Source organism: Oncorhynchus mykiss, chromosome 16 (genome assembly GCF_013265735.2).
Source record: "Oncorhynchus mykiss isolate Arlee chromosome 16, USDA_OmykA_1.1, whole genome shotgun sequence".
Classification (NCBI taxonomy): Eukaryota; Metazoa; Chordata; class Actinopteri; order Salmoniformes; family Salmonidae; genus Oncorhynchus; species Oncorhynchus mykiss.
In genome coordinates, this window is record NC_048580.1 from 8,236,994 (window position 1) to 8,254,493 (window position 17,500).

Sequence of the window (17,500 nt, forward strand, 5' to 3'; positions counted from 1 at the left end):
AACCATTCAGAGTTAATGCCTAACGTTAAGAATTCAGAGATGACGCCAAAACTAAAGCTTAAAACACTTTGAAATCTGATGTTTGTAACAACATGGATAAACGTCTAACTATGACGTGAGACTGGTTGAGAACTGGTTGAGTGTGACGTGATGATTATCTCTGTTTCTCTCGGCACTCTGGGATGGCTCAGAGTTTATAGAGGACCGTTGAATGGAGCTGCTATGTAGTTTCACGACTCTGTTTCACCAATACGCCACGGGAGCATGTTTGAACAATGTCACACTGTCAACACTGGACACATACCGAGCGATGCTTGAGGTGTGTGTGTGTGTGTGTGTGTGTCGGCTTTATCTCGCCGTCCTCTCATCTACCTCCGTTACATAATTACATCATTCTCTAAACATCTGCTTGAGATTTACAGTTTGGCAGCAGCACAGCCATTCGCTCTGACTAGACGCTGGGACAAAACATGTCACAGTGCAAACTATTTTTCATTATACTAACCTTTCAAATCACTTTTGAATATCTCTCTCTTTTTGTCAATGGATCAAATCCCTACCCCACTGGACCCGAGCCAGGTTGAAATTCAATATTATTAATACCTCATGAATCTATAAATACAATATCGCAGAAATATAATATCTCATAACACAGTCATAACGACCTGTTGTCAAAGCAGCTGCCATGCTCCTGGAGAGGTCAAAGGGTTTAGTTCCTCTAATGAGGAGTTCCTGTGATTGGACATCCTCACCTAAAGACTCATACATTCCCCACTGTGTGTGTGAATGTGTTCATGTTTATTTATTAAAAAGGACCTGTTCAGTAATGTTTCATATCCTGCCATAGTCAATGTTTATTCACCATGTAATCTGCTACAGTCAAGTGTGTTAATTGAATCTGTGTGCAAATTTTTTGTTGAGTCAGGATTGGCTAATGAGATAATTGTAGCCTCTCCCACCAATTTGAGTTGATTGAATGTGTATATGTGTTTGTGGGAAAGAGGCAGCGTAAGTAGCTGAAGGAAAGGGTAGAGGAGAGCATGTGCAACAGATTTTATGCTCTTATCTTTTGATTCTTGTTTTATCCTTTCAGCATGATTTTAACAGATTTTATGCTCTTATCTTTTGATTCTTGTTTTATCCTTTCAGCATGATTTTAATAGATTTTATGCTCTTATCTTTTGATTCTTGTTTTATCCTTTCAGCATGATTTTAACAGATTTTATGCTCTTATCTTTTGATTCTTGTTTTATCCTTTCAGCATGATTTTAATAGATTTTATGCTCTTATCTTTTGATTCTTGTTTTATCCTTTCAGCATGATTTTAATAGATTTTATGCTCTTATCTTTTGATTCTTGTTTTATCCTTTCAGCATGATTTTAATAGATTTTATGCTCTTATCTTTTGATTCTTGTTTTATCCTTTCAGCATGATTTTAATAGATTTTATGCTCTTATCTTTTGATTCTTGTTTTATTATTTATTTATCAGCATGATTTTAACCGTTGGTGTATTTGTCTATTTATTCAAATAAATTCTCAATTTTTGGAGTAAAACTGTTCCTGACTTCAAGAAACATTTTCATGAGATAATGGCCAACTTTGTCACAGTTGCCCAAACAAGACTAAGATCTCTAACATCCCACTAACTTGAGAGAGATGTTTCTCCCTCTCTCTTTCAGATAAACGCAGATAAACACACCAACAGACTATTTCATTTATGTCACTGGGGCGCATCCTCATTAGATCCATCCTCTGTGATTATTGCTGCTTGTCAGTGTGTAACAGTTGGCTCTGAACCCTGCTTTAATATCACCTGGCCCTCTGCAGTCACACAGAGATGGCATGGATAAACACCAACGCTACAGTAATGTTAACACACAATTCAGGGTGAGAGAAAATACACCTTTAATTATGAAAGCTTGGTATTCCATACAACAAAACAGGTGGAAGCTACTGGAAGCGTAAATCAGGGTTTACAACATAACCTGGCATTTATATGCCATGAACCTCTCCAGAGGCAGCAGAGGACAAATGTGACCCGTTTCAGGAAACTAGGCGTATGTTGCGGGTCACTACTTCACAGGAGAGCCGTTTGAAAGTAAACATACAACAAAAAAAAATTGGGGCAGAAATGTCTTCTGGAACATGTGAACTTTCATGTGCCTTACTAACAGTGTATGCCATCTGTAAATACAAATTTTAAAAAAACAGCAACCTCCTCGCCATGATCATTGCCATGATTGGCTGAGATAAATAGACATGCAGAGAGAGGAGTTGGGGTTGGTCTGCCATATAGCACGTTTCTGTCTTTTTGAGCTGGCCAGTATGTCTAGGTAATCCTGTCTAACGTGTCTTTAAAAACAAAATGTATCGTGTAGAAGAACTGCACAAGTGCTGCTCTCCACTTTCTGGAGGATCGAGTTTTGAAATCAGTGGAATTAAGAGTATGATAGCTAAGGAGATGGATAAAACTTCTTCAAACTAAGGGCAACCATGGCATCTGTGACAGCGAGAGGCATCCATCCATGCTAGCTACATTTCAGATATGAGACACGTTTCTAATTTTGACAGAAAGTCAATTTCATTTCAAGTTAAAGTTTACTGTTAGCTAGCTAGCTAATGTTACGTGTATGAACTTATTATTCGTATCTCAGAGCCATTTGCTTGGCTAGTTATAGCCTAATGTTAGCTAGCCAACATTGAACCTGGTTGGTTAGCTACTTGCAGATTCATGCTGGTTAGTTCATTGTTTACCTGATTACTCCATTTGGTCTTTGCACCGGTTTCATCCATAGGCTAAATTGTAGCAACCTCATGATGGGTATAGGGAAAATTGGAGTGTCATGTAGTAGCCTAATCCTATCAATGTTACACTGAACTGGGTGAATGGAACATGAATGACAGGTATGCAATGTGATGTAACAAAAATAAGGCCATGTTCATAAATTGTTTTATTGTCATCCCTTCTTGAACGGCACCAACCGCCACCAGCCTTGATATAGTGTTGACATAATATATACTGAACAAAAATATAAATGCAATTTCTAAGATTTTACAGAGTTACAGTTCATAGAAGGAAATCAGTCAATTGAAAAAAAAATTTTCACAAGAATGGGCAGGGGTGCAGCCATGGGTGGACCTGGGCGGGCATAGGCACACCCACTTGTTGTGAGGCCGGTTGGACGTCCTGCCTAATTCTCTAAAACAAAGTTGAAGGTGGCTTGCCAGTTGCACACTCCCTCAAAACTTGAGACATCTGTGGCACTGTATTGTGTGACAAAACTGTACATTTTAGAAGGCCTTTTATTGTCCCCAGCACAAGGTGCACCTGTGTAATCATCATGCTGTTTAATCAGCTTCTTGATATGCCACACCTGTCAGGTGGGTGGATTATCTTGGCAAAGGAGAAATGTTCACTAACAAGGATGTAAACAAATGTGTCCACAACATTTGAGAGAAATGTGCTTTTTGTGTGTATGGAACATTTCTGGGATCTTTTATTTCAGCTCATGAAACATGGGATCAACACTTTACACATCGTGTTTATATGTTTCTTCAGTGTACAACTTCAACTTCTCTGACAGTTATGTAATACTAGAGAGAAGGAAACCACACAAACACGTCTCCTGGGACCACTCTGAGACCCTCATCTCTCGCTGTTAAAATACCAGTAGTGGTAGCTTACTGTTGTTGGTGTGAGCATGGAGCTGGCAATAGCAGAGTTGTGGGTTTGATTCCTGCATAGGCCACTAAATAAACACGTTAACTGCGTGAATGTATTGTCCTCACGACATCAAGCTATCCATGTCCATTGACTGGCCATCGTACTTTAACTTCATACAAATAACATACAGTATATGAAAGGTTTGAGGAAACATCGCAAAACACCCACATCACCAACAGTAATAACCTCAGCCAGGCTCAGAGTGATGTGACTCTGTCTCTCTCTGTGACCCAGCATGTAAGACTGAACAGTCTCCCGACTTCTGCATGGCATTAATGACCGGCCTATAAGCATAATGTGTGTGTGTCACAGCAAACATCCCTGTGAAAGTCTCTCCCCCTGGTCATACACTACAATGACTCCAGCCCTTCTCTCCCGCTCTCCCTCCCTCCAGAGGTCATTTCACACTGCGTGGGCGTTGGTTTAAACAACACTGAGGGAAAGCGCAATTTAGCCTGTGATTGCTGGTAAGCAATTACCGTACCGAGCACAGAGATTGCACTGAAGAGCGAGAGAAAAAAAAAGTTGGTAAGAGCATTTTAAGAATTGATGTTCCTTACTCTTTGTTTTCAGTGAAATGAATCACTTGATAAAATGCTGCTTGACTGTAAACTGTGTGTATCAAACAAATAAACTGTGACTGAGAGGACAGGGAGAAAGACCCAAGCATTAGACTGGCTGTAGCTCTGGCTAACATTAACACCCCCTTCAGAGAGAGAGAGAGAGGTGGGGGGGGGGACTTGGCACTACTTTATCCCTGACCTCAACCCAGAGTCTCTTAGAGCGTTCACAGTCAGTCCACTGACACCCCTAACAGATCACAGCAAAATCACACTGCTTGAACAGAGCTATGCTCAATCTTGGGGAATCAAGGCCAAAAGAACTGAATAATATTGAGAAATGCTATAGATGGAAGGAAAGTAGTGTGAAAATCTACCAAATAACAATTAGGCAACAACAAATTCAATCCCTTCTTGATCATTTCCAGGACAAAAGGTTTCACTGTAATAGTGAAGGTGTAAACCTGGCAGTAGAAAACCTAAACAGTATATTTGACCTCTCAGCTTCCCTATCAAATAAAACAATTGAAGCAAATAACCTAAGAAAATTAACCAACCCCAAAAGGCCTGTGGGGTTGATGGTATCCTAAATTAAATGATAAAATATACAGACCACAAATTAAACTCTTTAACATCATCCTCAGCTCTGGCATCTTCCCCAATATTTGGATCCAAGGACTGATCACCAAAGTGGAAACAAATTTGACCCCAATAACTACCGTGGGATATCTGTCAACAACAACCTTGGGAAAACTCCTCTGCATATTCATTAACCGAGCAAATGCCAAATTGGCTTTATACCAAATTACCGCACGACAGACCACGTATTCACCCTGCATTGACAAACAAACAAACCAAAACAAATGCAGTCTTCTCATGCTTTGTTGATTTCAAAAAAGCTTGAGACTCAATTTGGCATGAGGGTCTGCTATACAAATTGATGCAAAGTGATGTTGAGGGGAAAACATACGACATTATAAAATCCAATAAGTGTGCGGTTAAAATTGACAAAAAAACATGTATTTCCACAGGGCCTGGAGATGAGACGGGATGCAGCTTAAGCCCCACCCTCTTCAACATATACAGTGCCTTGCGAAAGTATTCGGCCCCCTTGAACTTTGCGACCTTTTGCCACATTTCAGGCTTCAAACATAAAGATATAAAACTGTATTTATTTGTGAAGAATCAACAACAAGTGGGACACAATCATGAAGTGGAACGACATTTATTGGATATTTCAAACTTTTTAAACAAATTAAAAACTGAAAAATTGGGCGTGCAAAATTATTCAGCCCCTTTACTTTCAGTGCAGCAAACTCTCTCCAGAAGTTCAGTGAGGATCTCTGAATGATCCAATGTTGACCTAAATGACTAATGATGATAAATACAATCCACCTGTGTGTAATCAAGTCTCCGTATAAATGCACCTGCACTGTGATAGTCTCAGAGGTCCGTTAAAAGCGCAGAGAGCATCATGAAGAACAAGGAACACACCAGGCAGGTCCGAGATACTGTTGTGAAGAAGTTGAACCTTTCTGATCTCCCCATCCCGGATCCGGGTTCGTGAATACAGACTCAAGCTCATTACCATAACGCAACGTTAACTATTCATGAAAATCGCAAATGAAATGAAATAAATATGCTAGCTCTCAAGCTTAGCCTTTTGTTAACAACACTGTCATCTCAGATTTTCAAAATATGCTTCTCAACCATTGCAAAACAAGCATTTGTGTAACAGTATTGATGGCTAACGTAGCATTTAGCATTAGCATTCAGCTGGCAACATTTACACAAAAAAACAGAAAAGCATTCAAAAAAATCATTTACCTTTGAAGAACTTCAGATGTTTTCAATGAGGAGACTCTCAGATAGCAAATGTTCAGTTTTTCCTGAAAGATTATTTGTTTAGGACAAATCGCTCCGTTTTCTGCGTCACGTTTAGCTATGAAAAAACCCCTGTATCCAGGATTGTGTAAATCTATCAGCAAGCTCATTAGCATAACACAACGTTAACTATTTATGAAAATCGCAAATGAAATGAAATAAATATGCCATCTCTCAAGCTTAGCCTTTTGTAAACAACAGTCATCTCAGATTTTCAAAATATGCTTCTCAACCAGAGGAAAACAATCATTTGTGTAAAAGTAGCTAGCTAGAGTTAGCATTTCGCGTTAGCATTTAGCGTTAGCATTAGCGTTAGCATCCAGCACGCAACATTAACAAAAACATAAAAGCCTTCAAATAAAATCATTTACCTTTGAAGAACTTCTGATGTTTTCAATGAGGATACTCTCAGTTAGATAGCAGATGCTCAGTTTTTCCAAAAAGATTCCTTGTGTATTAGAAATAGCTCCGTTTTATACATCACATTTGGCTACCAAAAAAAATCCATAAATTCAGTCCTCAAAACGCAAACTTTTTTCCAAATTAACTCCATAATATCGACTGAAAACATGGCAAACGTTGTTTAGAATCAATCCTCAAGGTGTTTTTCACATATCTCTTCATTGATACATCGTTCTTGGACACATGCTTTCTCTCCTGAATCCCAGGAGAAAATGCCCGCACCTGAAGATTACGCACAAATTTAGACAAAGGACACCGGGCGGACCTCTGGAAAATGTAGTCTCTTATGGCCAATCTTCCAATGATATGCCTACAAATACGTCACAATGCTGCTAAGACCTTGGGCGAACGACAGAAAGTGTAGGCTCATTCCTTGCGCAATCACAGCCATATAAGGAGAGAATGGAAAACAGAGCTTCAGAAATTCTGCTAATTCCTGGGTGATGCATCATCTTGGTTTCGCCTGTAGAATGAGTTCTGGGGCACTTACAGACAAAATCTTTGCAGATTCTGAAACTTCAGAGTGTTTTCTTTCCAGAACTGTCAAGAATATGCATAGTCGAGCATCTTTTCGTGACAAAATATCGCGCTTAAAACGGGAACGTTTTTTATCCAAAAATGAAATAGCGCCCCTAGAGCTCTAAGAGGTTAAAGCCGGATTTGGATACAAAAATATTTCCCAAGCTTTAAACATCCCAAGGAGCACTGTGCAAGCGATAATATTGAAATGGAAGGAGTATCAGACCACTGCAAGGTGGAAGAAGGTGCTCTGGTCAGATGAAACCAAAATTGAACTTTTTGGCAACAATGCAAGACGTTATGTTTGGCGTAAAATCAACACAGCTGAACACACCATCCCCACTGTCAAACATGGTGGTGGCAGCATCATGGTTTGGGCCTGCTTTTCTTCAGCAGGGACAGGGAAGATGGTTAAAATTGATGGGAAGATGGATGGAGCCAAATACAGGACCATTCTGGAAGAAAACCTGATGGAGTCTGCAAAAGACCTGAGACTGGGACAGAGATTTGACTTCCAACAAGACAATGATCCAAAACATAAAGCAAAATCTACAATGGAATGGTTCAAAAATAAACATATCCAGGTGTTAGAATGGCCAAGTCAAAGTCCAGACCTGAATCCAATCGAGAATCTGTGGAAAGAACTGAAAACTGCTGTTCACAAATGCTCTCCATCCAACCTCACTGAGCTCGAGCTGTTTTGCAAGGAGGAATGGGAAAAAATGTCAGTCTCTCGATGTGCAAAGCTGATAGAGACATACCCCAAGCGACTTACAGCTGTAATCGCAGCAAAAGGTGGCGAAGTATTAACTTAATGGGTCTGAATCATTTTGCACGCCCAATTTTTCAGTTTTTGATTTGTTAAAAAAGTTTGAAATATCCAATAAATGTCGTTCCACTTCATGATTGTGTCCCACTTGTTGTTGATTCTTCACAACAGAAAATACAGTTTTATATCTTTATGTTTGAAGCCTGAAATGTGGCAAAAGGTCGCAAAGTTCAAGGGGGCCGAATACTTTCGCAAGGCACTGTACATATATATATCAACTATTGGCGAGGGCACTAGAACATTCTGCAGCACCCAGCCTAACCCTACTAGAATCTGAAATCAAATGCCTACTGTTTGCTGATGATCTGGTGCTTCTGTCCACAACAAAGGAGGGCCTACACCTAGCACCTAGATCTTCTGCACAGATTCTGTCAGACCTGGGCACAGACAGAAAATCTCAGTAAGACAATAAATAATGGTGTTCCGAAAAAAGGTCCAGTTGCCAGGACCACGAATATAAATTCCATCTAGACACCGTTGCCCTAGAGCTCAAAAAAACGACACATACCTTGGCCTAAACATGAAGCCATACAGGTAACTTCCACAAAGCTGTGAACTATCTAAGAGGCAAGAGTCTTTTATGCCTTCAAAATGAACATAAAATTCAACATACCAATTAGGATCTGGTTAAAAATACTTGAATCAGTTATAGAACCCATTGCCCTTTTTGGTTGTGAGATCTGGGGTCTGCTCACCAACCAAGAATTCACAAAATGGGACACATACCAAATTGAGACTCTGCATGCAGAATTCTGCAAAAATATCCTCAGTGTACAACATAAACATTAGGCTGATACCCGCTAATTATCAAAATCCAGAAAAGAGAGCTTCAATTCTACAACCACCTAAAAGGAAGTGATTCCCAAACCTTCCATAACAAATACATCACATACAGAGATATGAACCTGAAGAAGAGTCCCCTAAGCAAGTTTGTCATGCTCTTCCTCTGTTTACAAACACTAACAGACCCCACAGATCCCCAGGACAGCAAAACAATTAAACCCAACCAAATCATGACAAAACAAAAAGCTAATTACTTCACATTGGAAAGAATTTGCAAAAAAAGAGAGAAAACTAGAATGCTATTTGGCCCTAAACAGAGAGTGCACAGTGGCAGAATACCTGACCACTGTGACAGACCCAAAATTAAGAACATCTTTGACTATGTACAGTGAGCATTGCTACTGAGAAGGCTACCAAAGGCAGACATGGCTCTCAAGAGAAGACAGGCTATGTGCACACTGCCCACAAAAAAGATGGAAACTGAGCTGCACTTACTAACCTCCTGACAAATGTATGACCATATTAGAGAGACATATTTCCCTCAGATTACACAGACCCACAAATCATTTGAAAAAAAAAAAAAAATCTTATTTTGATATTCTCCCATATCTACTGGGTGAAATGCCACAGTGTGACATCACAGCAGCAAGATGTGTGTTGCCGCAAGAAAAGGGCAACCAGTGAAGAACAAACACCAATGTAAATACAACCCATATTTATGTTGATTTATTTTCCCTTTTGTACTTTAATATGATTACAACAGTGTATATAGACATACTTTGATATTTGTAATGTCTTTATTATTTTGAAATGTTTGTGAGTGTAATGTCTACTGTTCACTTCGTATTGTTTATTTCACTTGCTTTGGCAATGTAAACACATGTTTCCCATGCCAATAAAAAACAGAAATTTAAATTTAGAGAGAGAGAAAGAGAGAGAGCTGTAGTGTGTTAAGAGGGATTTAAGATCAGTGCTGTAGTCCACACTGTTCTTACACAGGCAGGTTAGGACACACATTGCTCTCATCACAGCCTAATGATGATAACCTTTAACCTACCACTAATCTCTATCAGAATAAACTAAATGTAAATAGGATCGACACCAAACCATACCCACGTGTGTTTGCTTTTACCAGCGTCTCACCAACAAGGCATTGTCACCCATACACCATAGTATCGTTATCATCCATAGCATCCATAGTACCTATAGCATCCATAGCATCTATTAAATACATAGCATCCATAGCATCTATTAAATACATAGCATCCATAGCATCTATTAAATACATAGCATCCATAGCATCTATTAAATACATAGCATCCATAGCATCTATTAAATACATAGCATCCATTAAATACATAGCATCCATAGCATCTATTAAATACATAGCATCCGTAGCATCCATAGCATCTATAGCATCCATAGCATCCATAGTACCTATAGCATCCATAGCATCTATTAAATACATAGCATCCATAGTACCTATAGCATCCATAGTACCTATAGCATCCATAGCATCCATAGTACCTATAGCATCCATAGCATCCATAGTACCTATAGCATCCATAGCATCTATTAAATACATAGCATCCATAGCATTCATAGCATCTATAGTACCTATAGCATCCATAGCATCTATTAAATACATAGCATCCACAGCATCTATAGCATCCATAGCATCTTCATTCACCCTGCTACCATCCAAACGGCGAGGTTAGTAGAGGTGCATCAAAGCTGGGACTGAGAGACTGAAGGCCATCAGACTGTTAAATAGGCATCACTAACTGGCCTCCGACCAGTACCCTGCCCTGAAATTGAGTCACTGTTACTAGCCGGCTACCACCCGGTACTCAACCCTGCACCTTAGAGGTTGCTGCCCTATGTACTGTACACAGACGTGGAACACTGGTCACTTTAATGTTTACATACTGTTTTACCCATTTCATATGTATATACTGTATTCCAGTCAAGGCCTAATTCTATTTAATTATTGCTGTACATATACTATTCTTCAGATATACTACATATTCTATACATATCCATATACTGTCCATATTGTCTATACATCCCATCACATATATACACTGAGTGTAAAAAACATTAGTAACACCATCCTAATATGGAGTTGCACCTCTCCCTTTTGCCCTCAGAACAGCCTCAATTTGTTAGGGCATTGGACTCTACGTTCCAAAGGGATTCTGGCCATTGTGGACTCCAACGCTTCCCACAGTTGTGTCCAGTTGGCTGGATGTCCTTTGGGTGGTGGACCATTCTGTTGCAGTTCTTGACAAACCGGTGTGCCTGCTACCATACCCTGTTTAAAGGCACTTCAATGTTTTGCCTTCCCCATTCACCCTCTGAATGGCACACATACACAATTCATGTTTCAATTGTCTCAATGTTTACAAATCCTTCTTTAACCTGTCTCCTCCCCTTCATCTACACTGATTGAAGTGGATTTAATAAGTGACATCAACAAGGGATCATAGCTTTCACCTGGATTCACCTGGTCAGTCTGTCAAGGAAAGAGCAGGTGTTCTTAATGTTTTGTATACTCAGTACATACATTTATACTCCGGACTCCGACTTTGCTCATCCTAAATTCTCTATATATCTTCATTCAATTATTTTACTTTTTAGATGTGTGTATTGCTAAATGTTACTGCACAGTTGGAGCTAGGAACACAAGCATTTCGCTACACCTGCAATAACATCTGCTAAATATGTGTTTGTGATTAATAACATTTGATTTGATAAGCAATATACAAAAAGCATGTACCTGTACTACTGTTCACTATAAATAAAATACAAGCACTGACGGTTGATGGACAAATGGCATTGAAAAAATTAAACATTTTATCAATGCAAGTGCAAACATTGTATCATCAGGAGAGGATGTTTATATAGTACATATCAACAAAGTGCCAGTCCAAGGGGTGGAACAAATGCTTCTGATAGGTGAGTGGACATGAACACACACGATAGGATCTTACCTGATCTAAACTTGCTTCGTATCAGTATGGAGCGTTCAGAGCCCAGTAAAGTCATGATGCTAACTGTATGGTTCCAGTGTACAGGAGAGAAAAAGAGAACAGACGCACACACTTTCACTTTAATGCCCCTGGCCCTTCCTGGGACCGGAGACCGAGACCAGAGCTGTCCAAACGCGCGTCATTAACAACAGTTAACAGCTACTACAAGAAAAGACACACAAAAAAAAAAGACACAAAAAAAAGTGGTCTCTCTCTTCACTCCTCTCTCTCTCCCTTGGGTAGCTGTGGGAGTCCGATAGTGAGGTAGACAGTCAGGCTTTGGTCTCATGTAGCTCTGAGTCTCCACTCCAGAGGGAGTGGAGTGATATACCTCTGCTGGGAGGAGCTAACCACTAAGGGTTCCTATAGCCCCTCCCAAGGTTCCACTAGCCCCTCCTTTAGTGGGTAATTATGCCGTCGGCGGGGAGGGGCTAGGAGCTAAAGTTTCTGGTAGCTCCTCCTTCCAGGGAGAAGAGGACTGCTGGCAGGAGACTCCCTCTGACCTTCTGGATATGTTACTGCTCTGACTATGGCCATGTCCTAATACCCATACTTGTGTCATAAATAGTAGGGTGTTTGAGTATGCAAAAAAATTCAATGTAATAGTGTGTGAGTATACTTTAAATGGCCTAAATGTCATACTCATTTAGGCTTTGACAACAGCTGGTCAATTAGATATCGGGATATTTTCCGAAATCAACAAATAGCAGGAAACGCAATCGCGTATGACACATTCTCAGTATGCTAAAATATATATAATTTTTTAACAGTACGTGAATATTTTTTTTTTTTTTTTAAGTATGGTTTAAATGCCAGGATGTTATACTTTGGGACGCCATCTACCGTAGTGCCCTTCGTTTTGTTACAGGTGATAGTTTTGATCACTCCACCCTGTATCAAAAGTTTTGCTGGCCTTCGCTAAAGACCAGTAGATCTCTATATTACTTCCTTTTTGTTCACAAGGCCCTAGTTTATAAACTTACTGAGTTGCCAGTATTGGTTCATTCTTGAGGTTCCTAGAGTCTCCACCGAGCTAGGTAAATCTGCTTTTAGTTTGAAGTTCTGGTGCAGTTTGAGCAAATTTAAGTATTGAATGGGGACGTATTTGTGGAGGAATGTATCTGTTTTTCAGGATGATATGGGATGTTTTATTTGTGCTTCCCATGACTGTGTTTTTGATTTTCAATATGTACAGTTGAAGTCGGAAGTTCACATACACTTACGTTGGAGTCATTAAAACTCATTTTTCAACAACTCCACAAATTTCTTGCTGACGAACTATAGTTTTGGCAAGTCGGTTAGGTCATCTACTTTGTGAATGACACAAGTAATTTTTCCAAAAAATGTTTACAGACAGATTATTTCACTTATAATTCACTGTATCACAATTCCAGTGGGTCAGAAGTTTACATACACTAAGTTGACTGTGCCTTTAAACAGTATGGAAAATTCCCCCAAATTATGTCATGGCTTTAGAAGCTTCTGATAAGCTAATTGACATCATTTGTGTCAATTGGAGGTGTACCTGTGGATGTATTTCAAGTCCTACCTTCAAACTCAAGTGCCTCTTTGCTTGACATCATGGGAAAATAAAAATAAATCAGCCAAGACCTCAGAAAAGAAAAATTGTAGACCTCAACAAGTCTGGTTCATCCTTGGGAGCAATTTCAAAATGCCAGAAGGTACCACGTTCATCTGTACACACAATAGTACACAAGTATAAACACCATGGGATCACACAGCCGTCATACCTCTCAGGAAGGAGACGTGATCTGTCTCCTAGAGATGAACTTACTTTGGTGTGAAAAGTGCAAATCAATCCCAGAACAACAGCAAAGGACCTTGTGAAGATGCTGGAGGAAACAGGTACAAAAGTATCTATATCCACAGTAAAATGAGACCTATATTGACATAACCTGAAAGGTTGCTCAGCAAGGAAGAAGCCACTGCTCCAAAACCACCATAAAAAAAGCCAGACTACGGTTTGCAACTGCACATGGGGACAAAGATCGTACTTTTTGGAGAAATGTCCTCTGGTCTGATGGAACAAAAATAGAACTGTTTGCCCATAATGACCATCGTTATGTTTGGAGGAAAAATGGGGAGGTTTGCAAGTCAAAGAACACCATCCAAACCGTGAAGCATGGGGGTGGCAACATGATGTTGTGGGGGTGCTTTGCTGCAGGAGGGACTGGTGCGCTTCACAAAATAGATGGCATCATGAGGAGGTAAGATTATGTGGATATATTGAAGCAACATCTCAAGACATCAGTCAAGTTAAAAGCTTGGTTGTAAATGGGTCTTCCAAATGGACAATGACCCAAAGCATACTTCCAAAGTTGTGGCAAAATGGCTTAAGGACAACAAAGTCAAGGTATTGGAGTGGCCATCACAAAGCCCTGACCTCAATCCTATAGAACATTTGTGGGCAGAACTGAAAAAACGTGTGCGAGCAAGAAGGCCCTAAAAGCTGAAATAAATCATTCTCTCTACTATTCATCTGACATTTCACATTCTTAAAATAAAGTGTTGAGCCGAGCTGACCTAAAACAGGGGATTTTTACTAAGATTAAATGTCAGGAATTGTGAAAAACTGAGTTTAAATGTATTTGGCTAAGGTGTATGTAAACTTCCAACTTCAACTATATGTTTGGGTATAATTTGTATATTTACAGTGCCTTGCGAAAGTATTCAGCCCCCTTGAACTTTGCGACCTTTTGCCACATTTCAGGCTTCAAACATAAAGATATAAAACTGTATTTTTTGTGAAGAATCAACAACAAGTGGGACACAATCATGAAGTGGAACGACATTTATTAGATATTTCAAACTTTTTTAACAAATCAAAAACTGAAAAATTGGGCGTGCAAAATTATTCAGCCCCCTTAAGTTAATACTTTGTAGCGCCACCTTTTGCTGCGATTACAGCTGTAAGTCTCTTGGGGTATGTCTCTATCAGTTTTGCACATCGAGAGACTGACATTTTTTCCCATTCCTCCTTGCAAAACAGCTCGAGCTCAGTGAGGTTGGATGGAGAGCATTTGTGAACAGCAGTTTTCAGTTCTTTCCACAGATTCTCGATTGGATTCAGGTCTGGACTTTGACTTGGCCATTCTAACACCTGGATATGTTTATTTTTGAACCATTCCATTGTAGATTTTGCTTTATGTTTTGGATCATTGTCTTGTTGGAAGTCAAATCTCTGTCCCAGTCTCAGGTCTTTTGCAGACTCCATCAGGTTTTCTTCCAGAATGGTCCTGTATTTGGCTCCATCCATCTTCCCATCAATTTTAACCATCTTCCCTGTCCCTGCTGAAGAAAAGCAGGCCCAAACCATGATGCTGCCACCACCATGTTTGACAGTGGGGATGGTGTGTTCACGGTGATGAGCTGTGTTGCCTTTACGCCAAACATAACGTTTTGCATTGTTGCCAAAAAGTTCAATTTTGGTTTCATCTGACCAGAGCACCTTCTTCCACATGTTTGGTGTGTCTCCCAGGTGGCTTGTGGCAAACTTTAAACAACACTTTTTATGGATATCTTTAAGAAATGGCTTTCTTCTTGCCACTCTTCCATAAAGGCCAGATTTGTGCAATATACGACTGATTGTTGTCCTATGGACAGAGTCTCCCACCTCAGCTGTAGATATCTGCAGTTCATCCAGAGTGATCATGGGCCTCTTGGCTGCATCTCTGATCAGTCTTCTCCTTGTATGAGCTGAAAGTTTAGAGGGACGGCCAGGTCTTGGTAGATTTGCAGTGGTCTGATACTCCTTCCATTTCAATATTATCGCTTGCACAGTGCTCCTTGGGATGTTTAAAGCTTGGGAAATATTTTTGTATCCAAATCCGGCTTTAAACTTCTTCACAACAGTATCTCGGACCTGCCTGGTGTGTTCCTTGTTCTTCATGATGCTCTGCGCTTTTGACGGACCTCTGAGACTATCACAGTGCAGGTGCATTTATACGGAGACTTGATTACACACAGGTGGATTGTATTTATCCTCATTAGTCATTTAGGTCAACATTGGATCAATCAGAGATCCTCACTGAACTTCTGGAGAGAGTTTGCTGCACTGAAAGTAAAGGGGCTGAATAATTTTGCACGCCCAATTTTTCAGTTTTTGATTTGTTAAAAAAGTTTGAAATATCCAATAAATGTCGTTCCACTTCATGATTGTGTCCCACTTGTTGTTGATTCTTCACAAAAAATACAGTTTTATATCTTTATGTTTGAAGCCTGAAATGTGCCAAAAGGTCGCAAAGCTCAAGGGGGCCGAATACTTTCGCAAGGCACTGTATGTTGCATATACAGGGCACATTTGTAAAAAAGACCTAGGTCTCAATATGTAAAAAAAAATATATTTTATTAATAAAGTTTCAATAATAATACAAATAAATAAACATACTATTTTTGACTCTTCAGCTGGTAAAATTCGCACACTTTTCCCACAATCCATTAGAAGAGGTGGGCTGCAAGTGATTGGCTATTTGAAGAGAACTATGGCCTAACAACAAAACCCAGCTACTTAGCTGGGAATATGCCGAATAGCGAAGCTTCTGCGGTGGTGTTCAAATATAGGCTATCATCACTCAACTCACAGCTCCTCAAGGCCTGCTTCAATTCAGGTAAAATAAACCCAAGTTCACTCAATTACACTCCCAGAGGCATTGCTTTGATCAATTACACTCCCACAGGCTTTGCTTTAGGACCTAAAGGTAAATGTCTCATGTAAACCGTTCCCACCACTGTCCCTGGGTCCTGTTCCCACCACTGTCCCTGGGTCCTGTTCCCACCACTGTCCCTGGGTCCTGTTCCCACCACTGTCCCTGGGTCCTGTTCCCACCACTGTCCATGGGTCCTGTTCCCACCACTGTCCCTGGGTCCTGTTCCCACCACTGTCCATGGGTCCTGTTCCCACCACTGTCCATGGGTCCCGTTCCCACCACTGTCCCTGGGTCCCGTTCCCACCACTGTCCCTGGGTCCCGTTCCCACCACTGTCCCTGGGTCCCGTTCCCACCACTGTCCCTGGGTCCCGTTCCCACCACTGTCCCTGGGTCCCGTTCCCACCACTGTCCCTGGGTCCCGTTCCCACCACTGTCCCTGGGTCCCGTTCCCACCACTGTCCCTGGGTGCCGTTCCCACCACTGTCCCTGGGTCCCGTTCCCACCACTGTCCCTGGGTCCCGTTCCCACCACTGTCCCTGGGTCCCGTTCCCACCACTGTCCCTGGGTCCCGTTCCCACCACTGTCCCTGGGTCCCGTTCCCACCACTGTCCCTGGGTGCCGTTCCCACCACTGTCCCTGGGTCCTGTTCCCACCACTGTCCCTGGGTCCTGTTCCCACCACTGTCCCTGGGTCCTGTTCCCACCACTGTCCCTGGGTCTTACAGTGTCACCAAGTAAATAACACAGTCTCCTCGTTCCAGTTTCTATCCTGGCTATCCCCACCATACGCACAACACTGCTTGGGTTTAATGACTAAGAATTCATACACAAGAGTGAAGCACACACACACATATTTATGGGGACACACCCACCCACCCACCCACCCAGGGTGCTTAAAGGGAGGGTTGGTGGTTGGGTCTGACACACAGCATGGGAGGGAGATTCCTGTAGAGTTCACCCAGTCCTGGACTAATCCTACCCTTTAATTGTGTGTCAACGGACGTGACAAGTCTCATCTGAACTGTCTGGAAACTCGGA

General features: G+C 40.9%; 1 protein-coding gene across 7 annotated transcripts in view; it reads right to left on the reverse strand.

Moving 5' to 3' along the window:
• LOC110492813 (myocardin) overlaps window positions 1-17,500 on the reverse strand; it is a 176,551-nt gene that overhangs the window by 42,972 nt on the left and 116,079 nt on the right. Inside the window, exon 1 of one of the 7 annotated variants that reach the window (XM_036946088.1) lies at window positions 11,757-11,928. The exons of the other annotated variants lie outside the window; for them this stretch is intronic. Within the exon in view, the coding sequence (XP_036801983.1) occupies window positions 11,757-11,811 (55 nt within the window). The 5' untranslated portion in view covers window positions 11,812-11,928. Of the gene's footprint in view, window positions 1-11,756; window positions 11,929-17,500 lie in introns of those variants that run through there. 7 annotated transcript variants of the gene reach the window in all.